General features: G+C 40.8%; 1 protein-coding gene across 1 annotated transcript in view; it reads left to right on the top strand.

Annotated features, from left to right (window-relative positions):
- Nucleotides 1-18,448, top strand: part of ADSS2 (adenylosuccinate synthase 2) — a 66,100-nt gene that overhangs the window by 17,271 nt on the left and 30,381 nt on the right. The window contains 4 exon segments of the mRNA XM_065400679.1: nt 13,027-13,129; nt 14,516-14,584; nt 15,500-15,550; nt 17,385-17,451. Of these exon segments, the coding sequence (XP_065256751.1) occupies nt 13,027-13,129; nt 14,516-14,584; nt 15,500-15,550; nt 17,385-17,451 (290 nt within the window).

The following is an 18,448-nucleotide window of genomic DNA, read 5'->3' as shown; positions in this document are numbered from 1 at the left end:
TGATGTCTCACGTTCAGGAAGAGGGAGACAGAACAGAATATCTTTGAGAACTGCATCCTCCCATGTGTATTTCACAAAAACCAAGAAATATGCATCATGACCCTCAATGGTCACATCAGCTTGAAAAGCAAAAGCATCCCCCCCCCCCCCCCCCCCAGATGCTCAACCAGTGTTGTTCTGATCTGCTCCAATTGTCTCCATCCTTCACTGTGTTGATGGAGAGTGGTACAGCTTTGAGTTTGTTTGCCTTGTTTTCCCTTATGTTATCTTCACCATATCAATTGCAGGTGGCAAAATCAAAGTCTCTCCAATTTGGTGAGGCTTCTTGGCCTGTGCAGTACAGTAACTCAGCTCAAATGAGGCCTTTTGAGTGTGGTCAGATGGTTATGGCTCTTCTTTCTGGCGCTGGAAAATGACCTTGTTTTTTCTCTTTTCCTTGTGAAAAGTTTCGAAGGGCTTATTAGTCTTCATGCTTTCGCTAGATAACAGTATGTGCCATAGCAGGCATTTTAGCCTTTCTTCATTCTTGACAAAAACACCAGTGAAGCCATACTCAAAGAAAGCCTCATCATATTTGTGAGTATGTTTCTTGCACTCTTGTTTTTCATTCATAACTGCATTGCTAGCCTCACTGCTGGAGGTTGAAGCAGATACACTGCATAAAAATGAGTTCATTGTGCCTCTTATTACAAATTCACTGTTAAGCAAATAAGGCTGGGACTTAGGAATGCCCAGTCTGGTTATATTAGGGCAGCATAGAGACAATGACTCACAATAATTCTTTATCGAATGCCAAAAAAGAGGATGCAGGCCCTGCCTTAAGGAGCCTACAAGCCATTGTAGATTCCCATCTCAGAAAAGGCTAGCACAAGCTCCTACGAGCTCAAGCAGAAAGGATGTTCTGATAAGGCTGCTGCCCATAGATAAATCTTTTGGATTCAAGTTTCTTAGCTGGATGCTTGCACAACCGGATGGTGCAAATGGCAAAATGGCATCTGCACTGCCACCTCTGCACAGACAATGTGTCCAGATCTGCTCCACAAATGCTACGCCAGGAAGCCACCATTTTGCAAAATGGCAGCCTCCACAAAATGTGACCTCTCACACATGGTACCTGTGTCTAGGTCACACCGTGCCAGGAGGCCTCCATTTTGATATACAAAATGGTGGCCTCTGCACAGCGTGACCTGAAACACACCACATGTGTGAGGTCACGCTGTGCAGAGGCTTCCATTTTGTAGATCAAAATGGAGGCCTCCTGGCACGGTGTCTATGGAGATGATCCAGACACATTAGGGGAGAAACTGTGTTATCTCGCGGGCCAAATCTGGCCTGTTGGACCCATGAGCCAATGGGGTTGCAACCCACAGTTTGGGAACTGCTCCTGTAAAGTATATCCCAAATCTTATAAACTGAAAGCTACAAGGTATACTAAATAACAGTAATTTGGCTAAGGGACGTATATGATGTGCTGCCTTGTGTACAGTATTAGTTTTAAAAACATGGACTTTTTTTTTTTTTAATATGTGGAAACTATATGCAGTAAAAGCTGTGTTATACAGCCCTGTACCAACCTGAAAGCTCTATAAACAAGCATTTCTGATCTTCATAGAAAGTCCGGTTTATAGTCCGGTTGGCACGGGGCTCACAGGCTCCCTACCTGATTCGGCGTGGCTCCCTGGAACCGGCGACATGTCCCTGCTACTCCTAGGCGGAGGAACTGCCACAAGGGGTTTGGAGTGCGGGAGGGGGGGTGTGGGGATGGAAGGGGATGCAGGGTGCAGGTTCTGGGACAGAGTTTGGGTGCTGGAGGGGGATCGGAGCAGGGGGTTGGGGGGTAGGAGGGGGGCTCGGGGTGCTGGATCTGGGGGGTGTTCACCTCATGCAGCTCCCCACAAACGGTGATTTGTCCCTGCTGTTCCTAGGCCGAGCTGCGTCTAGGTGGCTCTGCGTGCTGCCTCTGCCCGCAGGCGCCGCCTCTGCAGCTCCCATTGGCCAACTCCACCCCCAGCCCTGCACCCCCTCCTGCACCCAAACTCCCTCCCTTTTAGTTAACCAGATTTTTTTCAGTTACTGGCACCCCCCCCCCCCCCCATTTCCCCCACTTGCCGGATAAAAAAAGCTTTTACTGTATGCTGAAATCTCTGGCATTGTAAAGAAGCTGCCCCAAGCATCTTTTGTAAGGATAGAAAAAAGTTTCTCACTTGGTTTAGACCAGTGTTTGATAGACCAGTAATTTTCCAAAGTGTTTCTACACCTAATACACAGCTAGATTTAAGATAACGCCATAAAGTGAAGTCATCACCAAATTTACCTTTATTAAAAAACAAACCAAAAACACTTTAACAATCATTAATGAATTTCAAATTTGTACAACTCTTCAAGTACAGCAAAATCTAAAGAAGGTTCTTGTACAACTGCTTGGTTCCACTTTCCCAGCGAAATGTAAGAAACCATCTGAATCCTGTGCTGTTGCTAATGTCTTAGGCATTTCTTGTTTCTACATTCAAAGGAAGTTTTATAATGGCCCAATGAAATTAAGGGGAAAAAAGATCAGACTTTTATAGTAGAAATTCAGTGACCTCTCCATCAGATAGGCAGCTATGACCGCTATGATTTTTAAGAACACCTGTAGGGCAGAAGACAGGGTCAAAGGGTAGGACCCAGTACTGGTAATGATTGTGATTGAATGTGATACGAAGAAATCTTTTTGTGAGATGGATAAAATACTACATGGAAGTAGGCATTTTTGAGGTTGAGGATCGCAAATCAGTCCTCAGATTCCAGGGAGAGGATTATAGCTGCTAGGCACGCCATCCTGAATTTCAGATGTCTGACATGCCTGTTCTGTCTGAGATCTAGCATTGGCCTCCAACCCCTGTTTTTCTTGAGTATAAGAAAATATGTTGCGTTGAAACTTTTCCCTGGTGTTGAAGTGGAACTGTTTCTGTGGCCACTAGACTTAGGAGCAATAAGATCTCCTGTGTCAGCAAATAATCGTGAGATAAGTTCCTGAAGAGAGACAGGGAAGGGTGATGGGAGGGTAGGATGGAGGTAAATCGGATAGATAATGTGATGCCTCCAATACTCATCTGTCCGATGTTACAGCCTCCCATGGAATAGAGAGAGAGGGGCCGAAACTGAAGAAAGGGAGTTGTGTAATACAGCTGAAAAACCCTGGTTATTGGGTGTTTTGGATTCTTGACCAAACCATCAGAACTGAAATTTGGACAATACTAATGGCTGGGATGATGCCATCAAGATAGTTGCATGCTTCTTTTTAGAAAATCTCAATCTTTTAGCCAGTGGTTCCGATGGCCTACAGAAGATGGAAAATTGAGCAGGATGGGATCTTTGCACACATTGAGATCAGCTAAATTTTTTTATTTGCAGGTGTGTGTATCCCTAAAGAACTGAGTGTTGCCCTATAGTCCTTTTAGGATATGAAGTGAGTCTTCTGTGGAGCCTATGAAGAGCTTGTGGCCATCAAAAGGCACATCTTCCACAATCACTTGTACTCTTCACAGAAAACAAAACAACTGTGTAGCCAGGAAGCTCAACTCATTATTACTGTTGAGGAAACAGTCCTGGTTGCAGTGTGTGCTGCATGAAGCAAAATCTGCAGGGATGTCTTTGCCAAGAGCTGACTTTATCATGGTGCTAAACTGTTCTCAGTGTTCCTGTGGCTAATGGTCAATAAAAGCATTAAACTTCTTATAGTGCAGGTAGTTTTATTTTGACATCAGCGCCTGGCAATTAGCTATCCTGAACTGTAATGTTGCTGAAGAGTAGCTTTTACAACCAGAAAGGTCCAGATGTTTCTGCCCCTCAGTATATGGGGTGGCTTTTTTGGTATGTGCCCTGCCCGTTTCACTGAGTGTATTCTTGAACAGAGCATTTAGTGTTGGATGAGGAAACAAAAATTTAAAATTCCGGGTTTGGACGTAGTATTGTTTATTGGCCCGCTTGCATGGGGATGGAAGAGGCATTGCTGGAGTTTGCCAGGTGGTCTTGGCTGGCTCAAGAAGGGCTTCATTAATTGACAGTGCCACCTGTATTGAAGCAGAAGTGTGCAGTATGTCCAGGAGCTTGTGATGGGATTCCTTGATTTCTTCCAGGGGAATTTGCAGGGTATCAGCAACCTGCTTCATCAGGTGCTGGATTGCTGAATGTCATCAGCTACTGGTGGTGGTGGTGGTATTACTGCCTTGTCAAGTGGTGCTGTAAGATAAGTACTTTTTTCCTTAATATTTTTGTAACAGATTCATTCTGAATTTCAGAAAATAGCTAAAGCCGCAGTTACATACTCCATTTGTTTGTATTAATAGTTCTAGAATTATTGATTTAAAAACTTATATTTCAGGCAAGAAAGTCAGTGAAGTAATCTCTCAAGCCTGTGAATAATGAGGATGAAGGCCAGCCACTGGCACAGTTTGATTAAACATTGAAATAATTTGTGTTCAAAATAATTTATCATTCATGCCTGTAGTAGTTCCGGGGTGGGGCTCGTCCCTTCCAGGGGCGGCTGGGAGCCAGGCCGCCCCGCTACATGCTAATAACAGTTCAGAGCTCCAGCCATTGGGCAGGGAGTGAGCACACAGCAATAGTTCAAAGCTCGGTCCCTTAGGCAGGGAGTGAGCACACAAGTAACAGTTCAAGCTCAGTCCCTTAGGCAGGGAGTGAGCACACAAGTAGCACTTCAAAGCTCAGTCCCTTAGGCAGGGAGTGAGCAGCAGCAAACAGTCTGTCAGAGGCCCAGGCCCTTGACCAGGGCTGGGTGAGTTTGGGATAGCCCAGGCCCTAGATCAGGGCGGGGCCGCAACAAATAGTCAATCAGCGGCCCAGGCCCTAGCTCAGAGCGGGGCAGCAAGCAATCAGTCGCTCAGAGACCCAGGCCCTTAACCAGGGGCTGGGTCAGTTTGTGGCGGCCCAGGCCCTAGGGCAGGGCGGGGCAGCAAACAAATAGTCAAACAGCGGCCCAGGCCTTGTAGCAGGGGCTGGGTCGCTTTGGGGCAGTCCTGGCCCCTAGGCAGGGAGGAGGAGAGACTGCCACCCGGCGTGGGGTGGCAGGGGGGAACACAGGCCCACCCACTCCACTGTGTTCCAGCCCGGGGCCCTATCCGCAGCAGTCCGTCTGCCGCAGGGTCAGTGGGGATCCTGACCGCAACACACTGACATAGGTTCGGGGTCCGCTATCCCCGGGCCACTTCCCATCTCCTCCTCCATAGGTACCTGCATATCCTGAGTCTCGTCGACCGTGTCCCAGACCATGGGCTCCTCCGGGCCTCGAGCGCTGGGTAGGTTGGCCGGTTCCTCCGGACTCTCGGCGGGGGTTGGCTCAGGCCCCTCCTCCGGATACGGGCTCTGGGCAGGCTCGGCCAGTCCTCTTCCGGGTACCGGGCTCTGGGCAGGCTCGGCCAGTCCTCTTCCAGGTACCGGGCTCTGGGCAGGCTCGACCAGTCCACTTCCGGGTACCGGGCTCTGGGCAGGCTCAGACCAGCGGGAGCTCGGGCACCAGCATCTGTCCCCTCCCGCTGCTGGCCAGGTACTGAGCGTTGTGGCTTGGCCTTTATACTTCCTGTCCCACCCCTTGACTTCCGGGGGGCGGGGACAGGCGGCGGTGGCTCCGCCCACTCTGGCGGCTGTTCCGGCTCGTCCCTTCCAGGGGCGGCTGGGAGCCAGGCCGCCCCGCTACAATGCCACATTAGGAACAATTTCCAGTCAATCTGAATAAATTGAAAAATTAGACCACTCTTTCAGACTTTGTCCAATCTTTCATAAGTAACACTCTCAAAAGCTGCTATTTTAATCATTTCACTGTACCATTCCTGTGTGTTTTGTGAAAAATAGCTCCTTCCAACACTGAGGAATCAGATCTTGGCCAATAGGAGCTGCTAGTCTAAATTGTTGTACCTTAGGGTTTGCTAATAAAAAATAAGTTAGCTGATAAAATTTGCAACATGACCATTCTATTAATTCTGGAGGGCATGAACCTTTCAAAGTTTTCTGCTCAAAGGGTGTTCCTGTAGCATGTTTATCAAATAGCCCCCAGATGTTCAACACCTCCAACCTGCACAGCTATCTCTTATACCCCCTCTGTGCATTCTGTAAATAATTCTGTACACATTTGCCACGTAGAATATTTTTCAGAAGAGGTTCTGGGACTGTCTGTAGTAGATAAAGTCCAATATATCTCAGTTGTAGAAATCTTACAAGTTCGCGCTGTATGTGCTCAGAGTGGGGAGCTAGTCTAAAATCTTTATCACTATAATGCTATTTTAGCAAGAAGACCATAAAATGGGGAAAAGACTAGTTCTTCCAAAAACAGCATGATTCTAATACTGATGTTTCATAAGGAACCACTTAAAGGGGGAAATTTCTAGAAACTGAATACCACTAACTAAACTGATAGTATACTGTATTATGAATACCATGGTCTCTTTCTGGCAATATTTTTGTGTTAATTTGTCTAAATATTGGTATGCCTCTTATCAGATGTTCATGTACTTAACTGCTCTACTTGTTGAATAACTTGGATATTTCAGGATTATCAGCTAGTGATCAGAGATCATACTATGTTTCATGTAGCTATCTAAGCACACTGCAGTTGTTGAGTTGAAATAACATTTTTTTTATCTTCAGTATTGACCATCCCGCAACTACAATCTCTGATTAAAGTATTGTAGATGGAGTAACTAATAATTAAGGCCTATTGACTAGTGATTACATTATGCCTATGCTTTGTGTAAAATGGAATTCCATCAACATTTTAATGACTTTAAGAATGTTCTAAAAGAGTACTATGATTTGATAGCTTAAGATATCACCTTTAGGGTAAAAAAAAAAAAAAAATCACTGCAGTGTCTTAATAGTTATTTAAATATTGTTTGCCCATTAAATCCATGTATCAAATCATATTGCCAACTGTCATAAATGATATCCAGCAGTCCACCCCAATATGAAGAAAAAACAACTCTCCCACTATATCCATCAAGTTAATTGAGCTATGTGTGTGTTTTTATGTATACATAATATGTATATATTTAGAGCTTGGGTAGCCAGGGCTTGAGAAATCCACTTGCAGGATGATTAGAAAACTTTCTTGGATGGCTGCCATCTTTTTCAGCATCTAAGCTTTTAACAACCGTTCTAGCACTTATGGTTGCAAAAGTAATTTATCAACAGAGGTTAAGGTGATAAGTGCTCTTCCAAACTTGACAGAGAGCTCTATTGCCTGCATTGCTGCAGGCAGCTTCCACAAGCTGCAGCAGAGTGCAGATGACCAAGTTTCTTGTCCGTTTCCACTGCCATGTTTCATATCCTTGTTTCCATCAGTGAAACTAACAAGGATCCTGGTTAGTTTTATTCTGGTATCACTTTTGGAAGCTATGAGCAACAGCAGAGGCAGGCATTGCAACTATTAACTCGGAAGAGAGGATTAAAGGCTGGAAGGAAGAATTCAGTCAGAAAAAATATGAATGATAATTGGGAATTGTTTAGGAACACTTTACTAGATGCTTTAAAAACCCACAATCCAAGAAGGCTGTCTTGGTTTAAAAAACAAACTGACTTTGGTTTAGAGGGGAAGTGAAGGCAGCTATTGGAAGAAAGGGGAAATTGATAGTAATGAATGTAAATCAGGAGCTTGGAATTGTCAAAAATTGATAAGGAAAACAAAGGGGCACAAGGAGAAATCAACGGCCAGCTTAATTAAGGACAATAAGGAGGGTTTTGGGTTTTTTAAAAATCTGTTAGGTTCCTTTTTGTTCCCAACAGTAGTATTGGTCCATTGCTAGATGAAAATGGTAGAATTATCAATAATAAGGCAGAAACATTCAATAACTATTTCTGTTCTATATTTGGGGGAAAAAACATGATATAGCCACATCTGATGATAACACTCTTTCCATTCAATAGTATCTCAGGAGGACGTTAAACAGCAGCTACTAAAGTTAGGCATTTTAAAATAAGCAGATCCAGATAACTTGCATCCAAGAGTTTTAAAACAGCTGTCTGAGGAGCTCGCTGAACTGATTATGTGAATTTTCAATAAATGTTGGAACACTAGGGAGGTTCCAGAAGATTGGAAGAAAGCTAATTTTGTGCTAATATTTGAAAAGGGTGAATAGGATGAATAGCATTTGGAAAGGAAGGATGAATAGGTAATTATAGTTCTGTCAGCCTGACCCCTATTTTGGGCAAGATAATGGAATGGCTGATACGGGACTTGATTAATAAAGAATTAAAGGACAGTAATATAATGCCAGTCAGCACAGGTTTATGGAAAATAGATCCTCGCTAATTTGATTTTTTTTTTTTTTTTTTATGAGCTTACAAGTTTGGTTGATAAAGGTAATAGTGTTGATGTCATGTGGTACTAAGTCAAATGCCTTACAGAAATCTTAATGCATTACATTTTGATTTTAAAAAGCTAGAAAGATGCAGAATTAACATGGCACACATTAAATGAATTAAAAGCTGGCTGATAGGTCTCAAAATGTAACTGTAAATGGGGAAATCATAGTAGAATGGGTGTGTTCTGCTGGGGTTTCACAGGGATCCGTTCTTGGTCCTACACTATATAACATTTTTATCAATGACCTGGAAGAAAACAAAATCACCACTGATAAAGTTTGCAGATGACCCAAAAATTGGGAGAGTGCTAAATAATGAAGAGGACAGGCTACCGATATAGAGCAATCTGGATCACTTGGTAAGCTGGGAGCAAGCAAACAATGTGTTTTAATATGACTAAATGAATACATCTGGGAATAAGGAATGTAGGCCATACTTGTAGGATGGGGGACTCTTTCCTGGGAAGCAGTTACTTTGAAAAAGATTTGGGGGTGATAGAGAATAATCAGCATTGCACTGGGAGTACATGTTCAGCTGTGGTCAAAAAGACTAATATGATCCTTGGATGCATAAACAGAGGAATCTTGAGTAGGAGTAGAGAGGTTATTTTACCTCTATATTTGGCATTGGTGTGACCGCTGTTGGCATATGGTTTCTAGTTCTGGTGTCCACAATTCAAGAAGAATGTTAATAAATTTTAGAGGGTTCAGAGGAGAACCACAAGAATGATTTAAAGGATTAGAAATATGCCTGTATATAGTGACAGATTAAAGGAGCTCAATCTTTTTATCTTAATAAAGAGAAAGTTAAGAGGTGACTTGGAACAGTTTACCAAGAGTTGTGGTGGAGTCAATTTTTTTAAAAAAAAATCTTGACTGGATGTTTTTCTAAGAGATATGCTCTAGGTAGGAATTATTTTGGGGAAGTTTTGTGGCCTCAATAATAAAAAATAAAAAATGTTGCTTACTAAGGGACTTTAGCAGCATCCATAAATATCTTATTCAGTAATCTGAATAACTGCAAAGAAACAAAATCACAACTAGTGCTGCATATTCTTTCAAATACATCAAATCTCTAATACAATGGAATATCTGGAAAGTTTCTGTTCTTGTCCACACAGATTCCTTGGCTCAGCTAAGGGGAAATCACTCTAACTGCTTTCCCCCCTCCCCCCTCCAGTATTGCTAGAACTTGTAGCACAATATATTAAATTACATGACAGTTTAAAATTTGTGTATAATAACATGCCCCTTTTTTGGGTGGTGCTTAAACTCATTATCCATGACTAACTATCAGCTTTTGAAATGTTAATAGGCTGCCATTAAAGTCTTATTAAAAAACAAATGGCCCATTCCAAATTGGCATAATGTTCTCAAGCAAAAAACTCCACAGGTTTAGAAGTAGTTTCTGGACTCTTACTACTTTGGCTAACAAGGACTAAAGTTTTTGGGGCAGCACAACCACAAAAATAATCACAGAAATATAGGACTGAAAGGGACCTCGAGGTCATTTAGTCCAGCCCCCTGTGCTGAGGCAGGACCAAGTACACCTACACCATCCCTAATAGGTGTTTGTGTAATCTGTTCTTAAAAACCTTCAATTGCGGGTATTCCACAATCTCCTTTGGAAATCTATTCCAGTACTTAACTATCCTTATAGCTAGAAAGTTTTTTTCCTAATATCTAACCTATATTTTCCTTGCTGCAGATTAAGCCCTTACTTCTTGTCCTACCTTCAGTGAACATGGAGAACAATTGATCACTGTCCTTTTTATAACCGCCCTTTACACATTTGAAGATGGTTACCAGGTCCACCCAGCCTTGCCCAGTTTTTTTATTACAGTTTTTTTTTAAATAAATAAAAAAGCACTTAGAGCAAGATAAATTTAATAGAGAGTCATTAACTGAATTAGGAGAGGTTTGCACAAAAAGATAAGCAGGAGGGAATTTAATTCAAGTACGTAAAAAAAGCAAAACCACATGTAAAACTGTTCTTTAATCAAGTCCCATATTCCAGTTAAAGAAGCGTAGCAAGAAAAGAAAGTAAGTTTATCATTAGTAGTCTTGGTAAAGTAAAATTTGTTGGTTTGGCCTTTTTCCTTTTGTCATGAAGCATAAGGTAGCTTGAAATAATTTTGCTTTTGAAAAAAGGGTGTTTTGGGCTCTAAACTTGGAAGTATTACCAATATAAATTCTAGTCTTCCATGTTTCTGCTGAGGTCTCCTTGTAAAAATCAAAATAAATTGGGAGATTTGGGATTGGTGTGAATAGTTTTATTTTTTTAAGCGGCAGTAGTGTTAATTCTTCTCTATACATGAGAAGTGCTATAAAATGCTTCCAGGTCATGTTATTAAAGAGGGTAAGTGTTAAAATATTAAATTTTACTACAGAAACAGCTGGAAGCGCAAAATATTCTGGGTCTCACCTATTACATTTTTACAATTACAGTTGCTTTACAAAACTGCAATATATAATATATAATCCAGTAGATTTCTGTTAGATTAGAACAATTTGAAGAGTTTCTATTCTACAGATTTACTTTGGAAAAAATGCAATCAGTGTCCAAAGTTCTGTCTCAAAGATATCCAGGTAAAATGTGCTCCATTTTTGAATGATTGAAAAGGTGATAGTTAAAACTTCCAAGTTAGTAAAAAATATTTTCTTTTAGTTGTTTGTAGAGCATTTAAGTGTATTTATCTAGTTTATACTTAATTGAGAATACAGTATAAACAAAAGTAATTTATTTCAATTTGTCAGGTTTCACCTGCATTGTAGTTGTAATGCAGTATAATCTGACCAGCTCCTCAGTAAGCCATAGTGTGTTCCCAGAAAAACAGTAGACAAGACCTGAATTTTTAATGCAAAAAGCAAAGGTGGGGGGAAGCATTTGAAGACCAGAAAAACTGATGCAGGATTTATATATCTTTTTAAAATGCCCTTTTTTCTTTTCTTTTTTTTCTGTTTTATGAATTATTTGATACACTATATTGCATATCTGCCAAAATGGTAGAGAAAGATGTCAATGTCAATTTAGGAAGACAGCAGGCCTAACATTTTTTTCCATCAGAAATATCTTTTTATAAAATTTAATTCTTGGTTCAGTTAAAACAACTATTCAGATATTCTGTTATGTGAAATTTTAAAATAGAATAAATGAGGTGATAACTTCTTAATAAGCACACTCTTACTAGAGTGTCTTTGCTCTTACATGTGTTCTGCCCATTTATAGCCATGTCAGTTATTCCAACAAATTTAGGACCGAGTACAGATGCAAACTAAATAAAAAATTGCTGTAGATTTTGGCCAACATTTTGCTGATTTAAAGGTAAATCTGTATTGACTCTTTATTCCCCATATCTGGTACAAAATATAAGCACACGTTCAACCTAGAAAATTTGGCTGGTCAGGATTTATCCTAGTGCCATGTTATCAAGGATTTCCAATGAATAGCTTTTAAGCGAATTCTTTGGGATTGGTTGCATCACACATTAAGGTGGATAAGCTTGCAGTATTCACCAGAAACACAAAGATTTATTTGTTTAGGTGTTTTAAAGTTTCAAATGACTAATGTTGTGGTCTGAATACTATTGGAGAATACTCCCTGATGTAGCTAACTAGTTTCAGTTTTCTGTATGAATGAAAGAAGTAAGATGCATGACACAAATCTGGTTTTGGGATTAGAGGGTAAAATGCTGCCAAGTGAAATGTAGCCATTCAGCATAATTTGTGGTGCTGAATGTACCCAAAACAGCTTTAAGACTCAGACTTCCCTTTTGGTTTTCTAGCCATATTTCCCAATCCATAAATCCTTTTAATACTGTTTTTTCTTTTAAAGTTTCACCCTCCCTCCTGGTAGTGGAAAGAGCCAAGACTATCACATACCAATTCATTCTATGTAAACAGGCCATCTGTTCCTCAGGAAGATCATGTTTTGGTTTGTCCTAGATCCCCACCCCTTAACAGCTCTGTTCTCTTCACCTTGAAAGGCAGGATGTCCCTTCTGGCTGAGGAAATATGCTTGGCTAGTTTATGCATGCTGAGCATTGGTCAGAAAAATATGCACAGGACAGAGCTCAGAATACGAATTGTGAGCACTCCTGTGTTAGATTGCTGGACTGGTCCACCTTGAGGATTTTAAGAAAACTTGAAGTATAACTGTGCTAATGATGTTTTTGTAGCCTCATCTCCATTCATGTTGCTGTTTCAAAGACTTAACTAAGTATCCATAGCAATGTGCATATGCATTTATAGTAGAAATTTTGGATTCAACAGAGCTATTTATATGTGACTTCAAAGTTAACTTGCAAAGAACAGTTGTGTATTATCACTAATTCTAGAGTATTTATGCTTCTACCATGGACATGGTGACCTACCTTTTAGACTGTACCTTTATAAATCTGATCCAAAAGCTTTTCGGATAATCAGGAGGGGGATGGGACATATGTTTTTAAAAAAAATAATCATGTAAGTGTCAAAAGCAGCTATAGAAAAAGAACAGCTGTTGAAATTGTCAAGTTAATCATGATGATTCACTTGGACTCCCTCCTGTTTATAACAGACACGTGGGAGCTGCAAATTTGGGAGGGGAACCAAGTTAGCCCAAACTCCAGTTCTCCATACTTGTTGATCTTCAGTCATACTGAAGGCAATAAATCAATGTCTGATTTTGCAGGGAGGCAACAATGCTGGGCATACTGTTGTTGTAGATTCCGTGGAATATGATTTTCATCTCTTACCAAGTGGGATCATCAATCCAAAAGTCATTGCATTCATTGGTAAGTATGGCATTTTCCAAAACCGCAATTTTAACACTAATACAAGTCCAGACTCTTGGAGTTCTATTCTTGAAGCCATCAATATCCACTACAGCTCAGGGCATAGTAATTCAGGAACTTCCTACTCCTCATCACCCTTTTTCTCCCCTTGCTCTGAAGGACTTGGGCACTGGGCCCAGAGGGTCTTTGCAACCTCACTGCATTGTCCTCACTCAGTTTTGAAATTTTGGACTCTGGTCACTTTTTCTCATTTGCTTTTTTGCTGTTGCTTTATTCTCATCTTTCCTACCACTGTAACCTCTCTCTGCTCGTCTCTCTCCTTTCTTTACCTCCTTCCCATTTTCTCTATCTCTTTACCCACTTCCAGAATCCCTTCCCGTCATTTCTCTCTTCCACTTCAACCTCAGTGAGTGACCACCAAAAAATCCCCTCAATGGTTATAAGTAATGATGCTTTTTCCCCCTCTCTTCATGGATCGAGGGGCCGTGCGCCCAGGGCCATCAAGTCCCAAAAGAGGCACCTGCTACCATATGATCCCTGTCAGATGTCCTTCTGCCCCAGTGCCACTAGTGACTGGTGTGTGTGTGTGTGTGTATATAGTGACTAGTCCCTTGGTCTTTCAGGAGAGTATTGCTGTGCTGAAGGCATTCTGTGTTTAAGAACAACTTCAGATCTACTGAGCTTAGCAAGACCCTAAGATTGTTCACTTTTTGTGCAGGGGAAAGCTGTTCCATAACAATATACTTCAGCACTCCTTAGTGACTGTTGCAGTTATGTACTATTTGCCTTTTTAGGGAACAGGTAAGTGCTGTGATCCAAATTGCTAATAGGAAAGAATGACTATGAGCAACCTCAACTCACTCCTTGATACAATTTCTCTTTTTGCTAGCACAATGACAACATTGGCTTTATTTGCTTTTGCATCACAGGGTGAGAGTAACATATTTGAATATCAATATCTCTAGTGAAAATAGAAATAAATAAAAAAGGCTTGTAAAAACCATAAGAATATTTTAAAAATAGCTTGTACTGCCCTATGAAAAGTAAGTCTGTGAAACTAATTAATTTTTGGAGATGATGAAGGAGAAATACCACTGTGTGACAGACAGGAATGCATTTATTTTTCATCCTGATATAATAAGAATGTTAAATTTCCAATTTAGAGGAGTTCAGTGCATGCAGCTAGGGACTCAAATACTTTAGCTGTAGATCAGGGAGTCTCTTATACCTTAAATTCCTAAGGATCAAAGTAGTATAATGGAACAGTTTTTGAAATGTATGTCTTAAAATACTCTTTATGCAGAAAAATGAATCATGGATTTGTAAGAAACTAATTTTTCCTGTCTGGCATCATACATTAAACTCTGTATTCCTGATTTCCTTTAGGAAATGGAGTGGTGATTCACTTGCCAGGACTGTTTGAAGAAGCAGAGAAAAATGTAAAAAAAGGAAAAGGTGAGAACAACCTTTTAAGGTATTACTTTAAAAGGGGGCGTTGGTGCTTTCAGGAATCTAGTCAGCAGTGCTATCCCTAGCCTAGAGGCCATGAGAAACAAGATGGCTGCTTCCAACTGGAGCTCCTCTCTTTGCTCACTTCTGGCAGCAATCCTGCAGGGACTCCCAGAGCTCTGTTAGTCCCTGCAGCTCCCATCAGTAGTCTCCTTAGAGCCTCCTAGAAAGATGCATTCTAAAATATAAATTACCCATAGTTACCTTTGTCAGTTTTAAACCATAGACTTAATATATTGAAAATAAGATGCTGTTCATGTGCAGTCACTTACTGTAATCAGTATACATATAACTATTACAGTATTAATACATATGCTACAGTTTGATAAATATACTAGAATGCATAGAGATGCCATGCAATCATTTATAATTTAGTGGCTTAAAAATACACTTTTTAAAGTAAATGCCAAATAATGGACTTACGGCCAATTATAGGAATGCCAGATAGTCACCTGATAGAAAATGTATTTATCCAACTTCTGTAGCCATTTTTAAAGACAATGGTCTTGAAAGAAACCCAGAAAGAAAAAAAATTCTAACATTGGTAACAGAACAGCTGAGCTTGTTTTAGCAACAGTGAGAAACTTGAAAAATTTCCCTAGTGTATGTAGAATGCCTAGAAGTTTCAACTTCTGATAAGCAGTCTGCATTTCCTGGGTTTATAGGTTCAAGTCAGACCTTAACAATTGAAAATTGTTTGTTTTTTCTGAAATAAGATGGTGACTCAGTTTGGTACGTCTTTTTAAATGACTTCCATTTTCAAATCTATAATTAGTCTTTAGAAGTTTTGCTTATTCCATCATGAAAAGAAAAATGATATACAAAACATAATTTAAACTTTTTTTCACTTTGGTTTTTAAGGACTAGAAGGCTGGGAGAAGCGATTAATAATTTCTGACCGAGCTCATATTGGTAAGATGGCATACTATATTTATTTTTATTTATTTCCATAAGAATTTCCTCAGACTTTTCAAAGGCACTGAATAGCTGACAATTTTATTTTATCTATATTTTAGTATCATTATTGTAGTGGCCAAAGGTTCCAGTCAGGGATCAGGGCTTGATTGTGTTAGGCACTATAGCTTCTTTAATATTTACCTTTTTTCATTTTTAAAAATGTGGAACCACTCTAGACTCAAACATTTTAGTTTGATGACTCATTAAGCTGATTCCAAATGCATGTCATGTTTTCTCAGAAAGCAGTTCAAAAGTTACTTGAATGCTTGAAGGCTTCATTTCCCATTTCAGTATAGAATTTGTGCTCTCCTCTTTGTAGGAAGCCGTGCCTTATATTTTTGCTTCTCTCAGGGATCACATGGGCTTTTGGAGAATACCAAGAAGTGGTATCCGAAGAAGTGGGTATTCACCCACAAAAGCTCATGCTCCTATACGTCTGTTAGTCTATAAGGTGCCACAGGACTCTTTGCTGCTTTTACCAATTAAACAGTGACTTCAGGTTGTAACCCTTTGGACACAGACCTTGTAGTAAAATCAGATTTAGTGTCCCCATAATAAAATCAGATTTAAAGTGAGTGGCCCTCCCAACCATCCAAAAATGCTTTTTATGCTGGAGGCCTTTTAATTACTGACTTCTCTGACCATTTGTTCTTTCTACAGCATATGGATGATCTTCACCTGTCTAGAGGCTAAATCTATACAATAGTGTTTAGTGAATGTATGTAGAGACTTCCATAGATCTCTGTACCCTGGGAATTTGACCAAGGACTTGGCTACACTTGCAAGTTAGAGTGCATTAAAGCAGCCCCAGGCACACTAACTCACGACCCGTCCACACTGGCAAGGCACTTAGAGTGCCTGGACTCTGCATCTTTAGCGCTCCTGGTAATCCACCTCCACGAGAAGCATAATGCTTGCTGCGCCTCAGCTGAAATGTCCCAGCATCAGTGTGAATGAGGTGTTGCATTACTGCGCTCTGATAGGTCTCCGGAAACGTCCCATAATCCCCTTAAGTCAAGTGGCCACTCTTGTCATTGTTTTGGAATCGGCTGTAGGAATGTGGATATGCCCTTTCAAAGCTCCGTTTCTGACAGCCGGCATGCTTATCTGCTCTGGTACAAAGCAAGCCATTACTGTAGAATGTTGCTTGCTGTGAGTGTGAGAGAGAGAGGCGTGGGGGGGGGGGGGTGTCTGCTGCTGTCTGAACTTGCAAGACAGCACGTGGCATGCTCTCAGCCTCCCAAAAACCCTCTCTCTTCTCCCCCCCCCCCCCCCATACACACTCCACCCCACCCCCCATTTGCAAAGCACATTGCAGCTACTTGCGTGCTGGGATAGCTACCACAATGCATTGCTCTCTGTGGAGTTGCAAGAGCTGCTAATGTGGCCACGCCAGTGCGCTTGAATCTGACCGTGTGGACAAGCTTCAGAGGCTTTTTTTATACTGAAGACCATTCAAAATAGAACATGTAATTTACAAAAAGGAAGAAGGCTCCAAACTTTACAGCATGCCTCTTATTTGGAGTTCACCATTTTGTTCTCCATATAGGGGGAAAAAAGCACCGTGATCCTCAGCTAGCTGTGAGAGAACCTCTCTGATAACAAACATAAAACACTTCAACAGAATGGCTTATGTTACCTAACCAATATATGATTATTTTCCCATGTTAATCTGCACTCAAAGAAATTGAGAAAAAATCATGTGTATCATTAATTTCAGCTTCAAATTGTTGCACATATAGTCTTGTCCAAATTTGCATTTTAAGGGGTTTTTCTTTTATTTCCTTAGTGTTTGACTTTCATCAGGCTGCTGATGGCATTCAAGAACAACAAAGACAAGAGCAAGCAGGAAAGAAGTATGTAATTTTCTTTTGTGTTTTAAAATATGGGAGTATGAAGTTTAAAACAAAAAAAATCTAGTGTTCAAAGCTTGATAAACCCGAACGACAATAAAATTAATGATAAAGTAGTATGAAGTATTCCGGGGTTCATTTTTAGACATATCTTAACATAAGTGTCCCACCAATGACAAATAATAGGATCGCACTCCTAAAGTATGGTCATACCATAATATTTTTGGTACAGAAAGGGACAAATCAGCTGATGCTTCCCAGAACTTAAACTGGCTCTTTAGAAAAAGACATATCTTTCAGTACTGTTGTCTCAAGGGCTGAAAAATCTGAGAAATTATGAAGACTGGCAGAACTGAAGTAACATTGACTAATTTTGCTTTGTTCAGAAGTGCACATGAAACATGAATGTTCATTCTATGCTTTATATGCCACCTGCTATCTCTGTTCTATCTGAGCTTTTTTTATGAATTTCAAAACTTACTACCTAATCCTGGATGGAAGCAGCTGGCTGAATGAACAACATAACATATATCTGCAAATGAAAATAAACAAATTATGTGAATTTCTAAGGTGCCAGTATCAGAGGGGTAGCCGTGTTAATCTGGATCTGTAAAAAGAGACAAAGAGTCCTGTGGCACCTTATAGACTAACAGAAGTATTGGAGCATAAGCTTTTGTGGGTGAATACGAATACGCACGCTTCTGACGAAGTGGGTATTAACCCACGAAAGCTTATGCTCCAATACTTCTGTTAGTCTATAAGGTGCCACAGGACTCTGTCACTTTTTAAGGTGCCAGTATATTTCAGCCAGGATATGGAAGGTTTGTCTATATCAGGGGTCGGCAACCTTTGGCACGCGGCTCGCCAGGGTAAGCACCCTGGCGGGCCGGGCCGGGCCAGTTTATTTACCTGCTGACGTGGCAGGCTCGGCCGATCGCGGCCCCCACTGGCCGCAGTTCGCTGTCCTGGGCCAATGGGGGCGGCGGGAAGCGGCACGGGC

Source organism: Emys orbicularis, chromosome 3 (genome assembly GCF_028017835.1).
Source record: "Emys orbicularis isolate rEmyOrb1 chromosome 3, rEmyOrb1.hap1, whole genome shotgun sequence".
In the NCBI taxonomy this organism is placed as follows: domain Eukaryota; kingdom Metazoa; phylum Chordata; order Testudines; family Emydidae; genus Emys; species Emys orbicularis.
The sequence above is the reverse complement of the archived record's forward strand: the minus strand, read 5'-3'. Positions and strand labels throughout refer to the sequence as shown.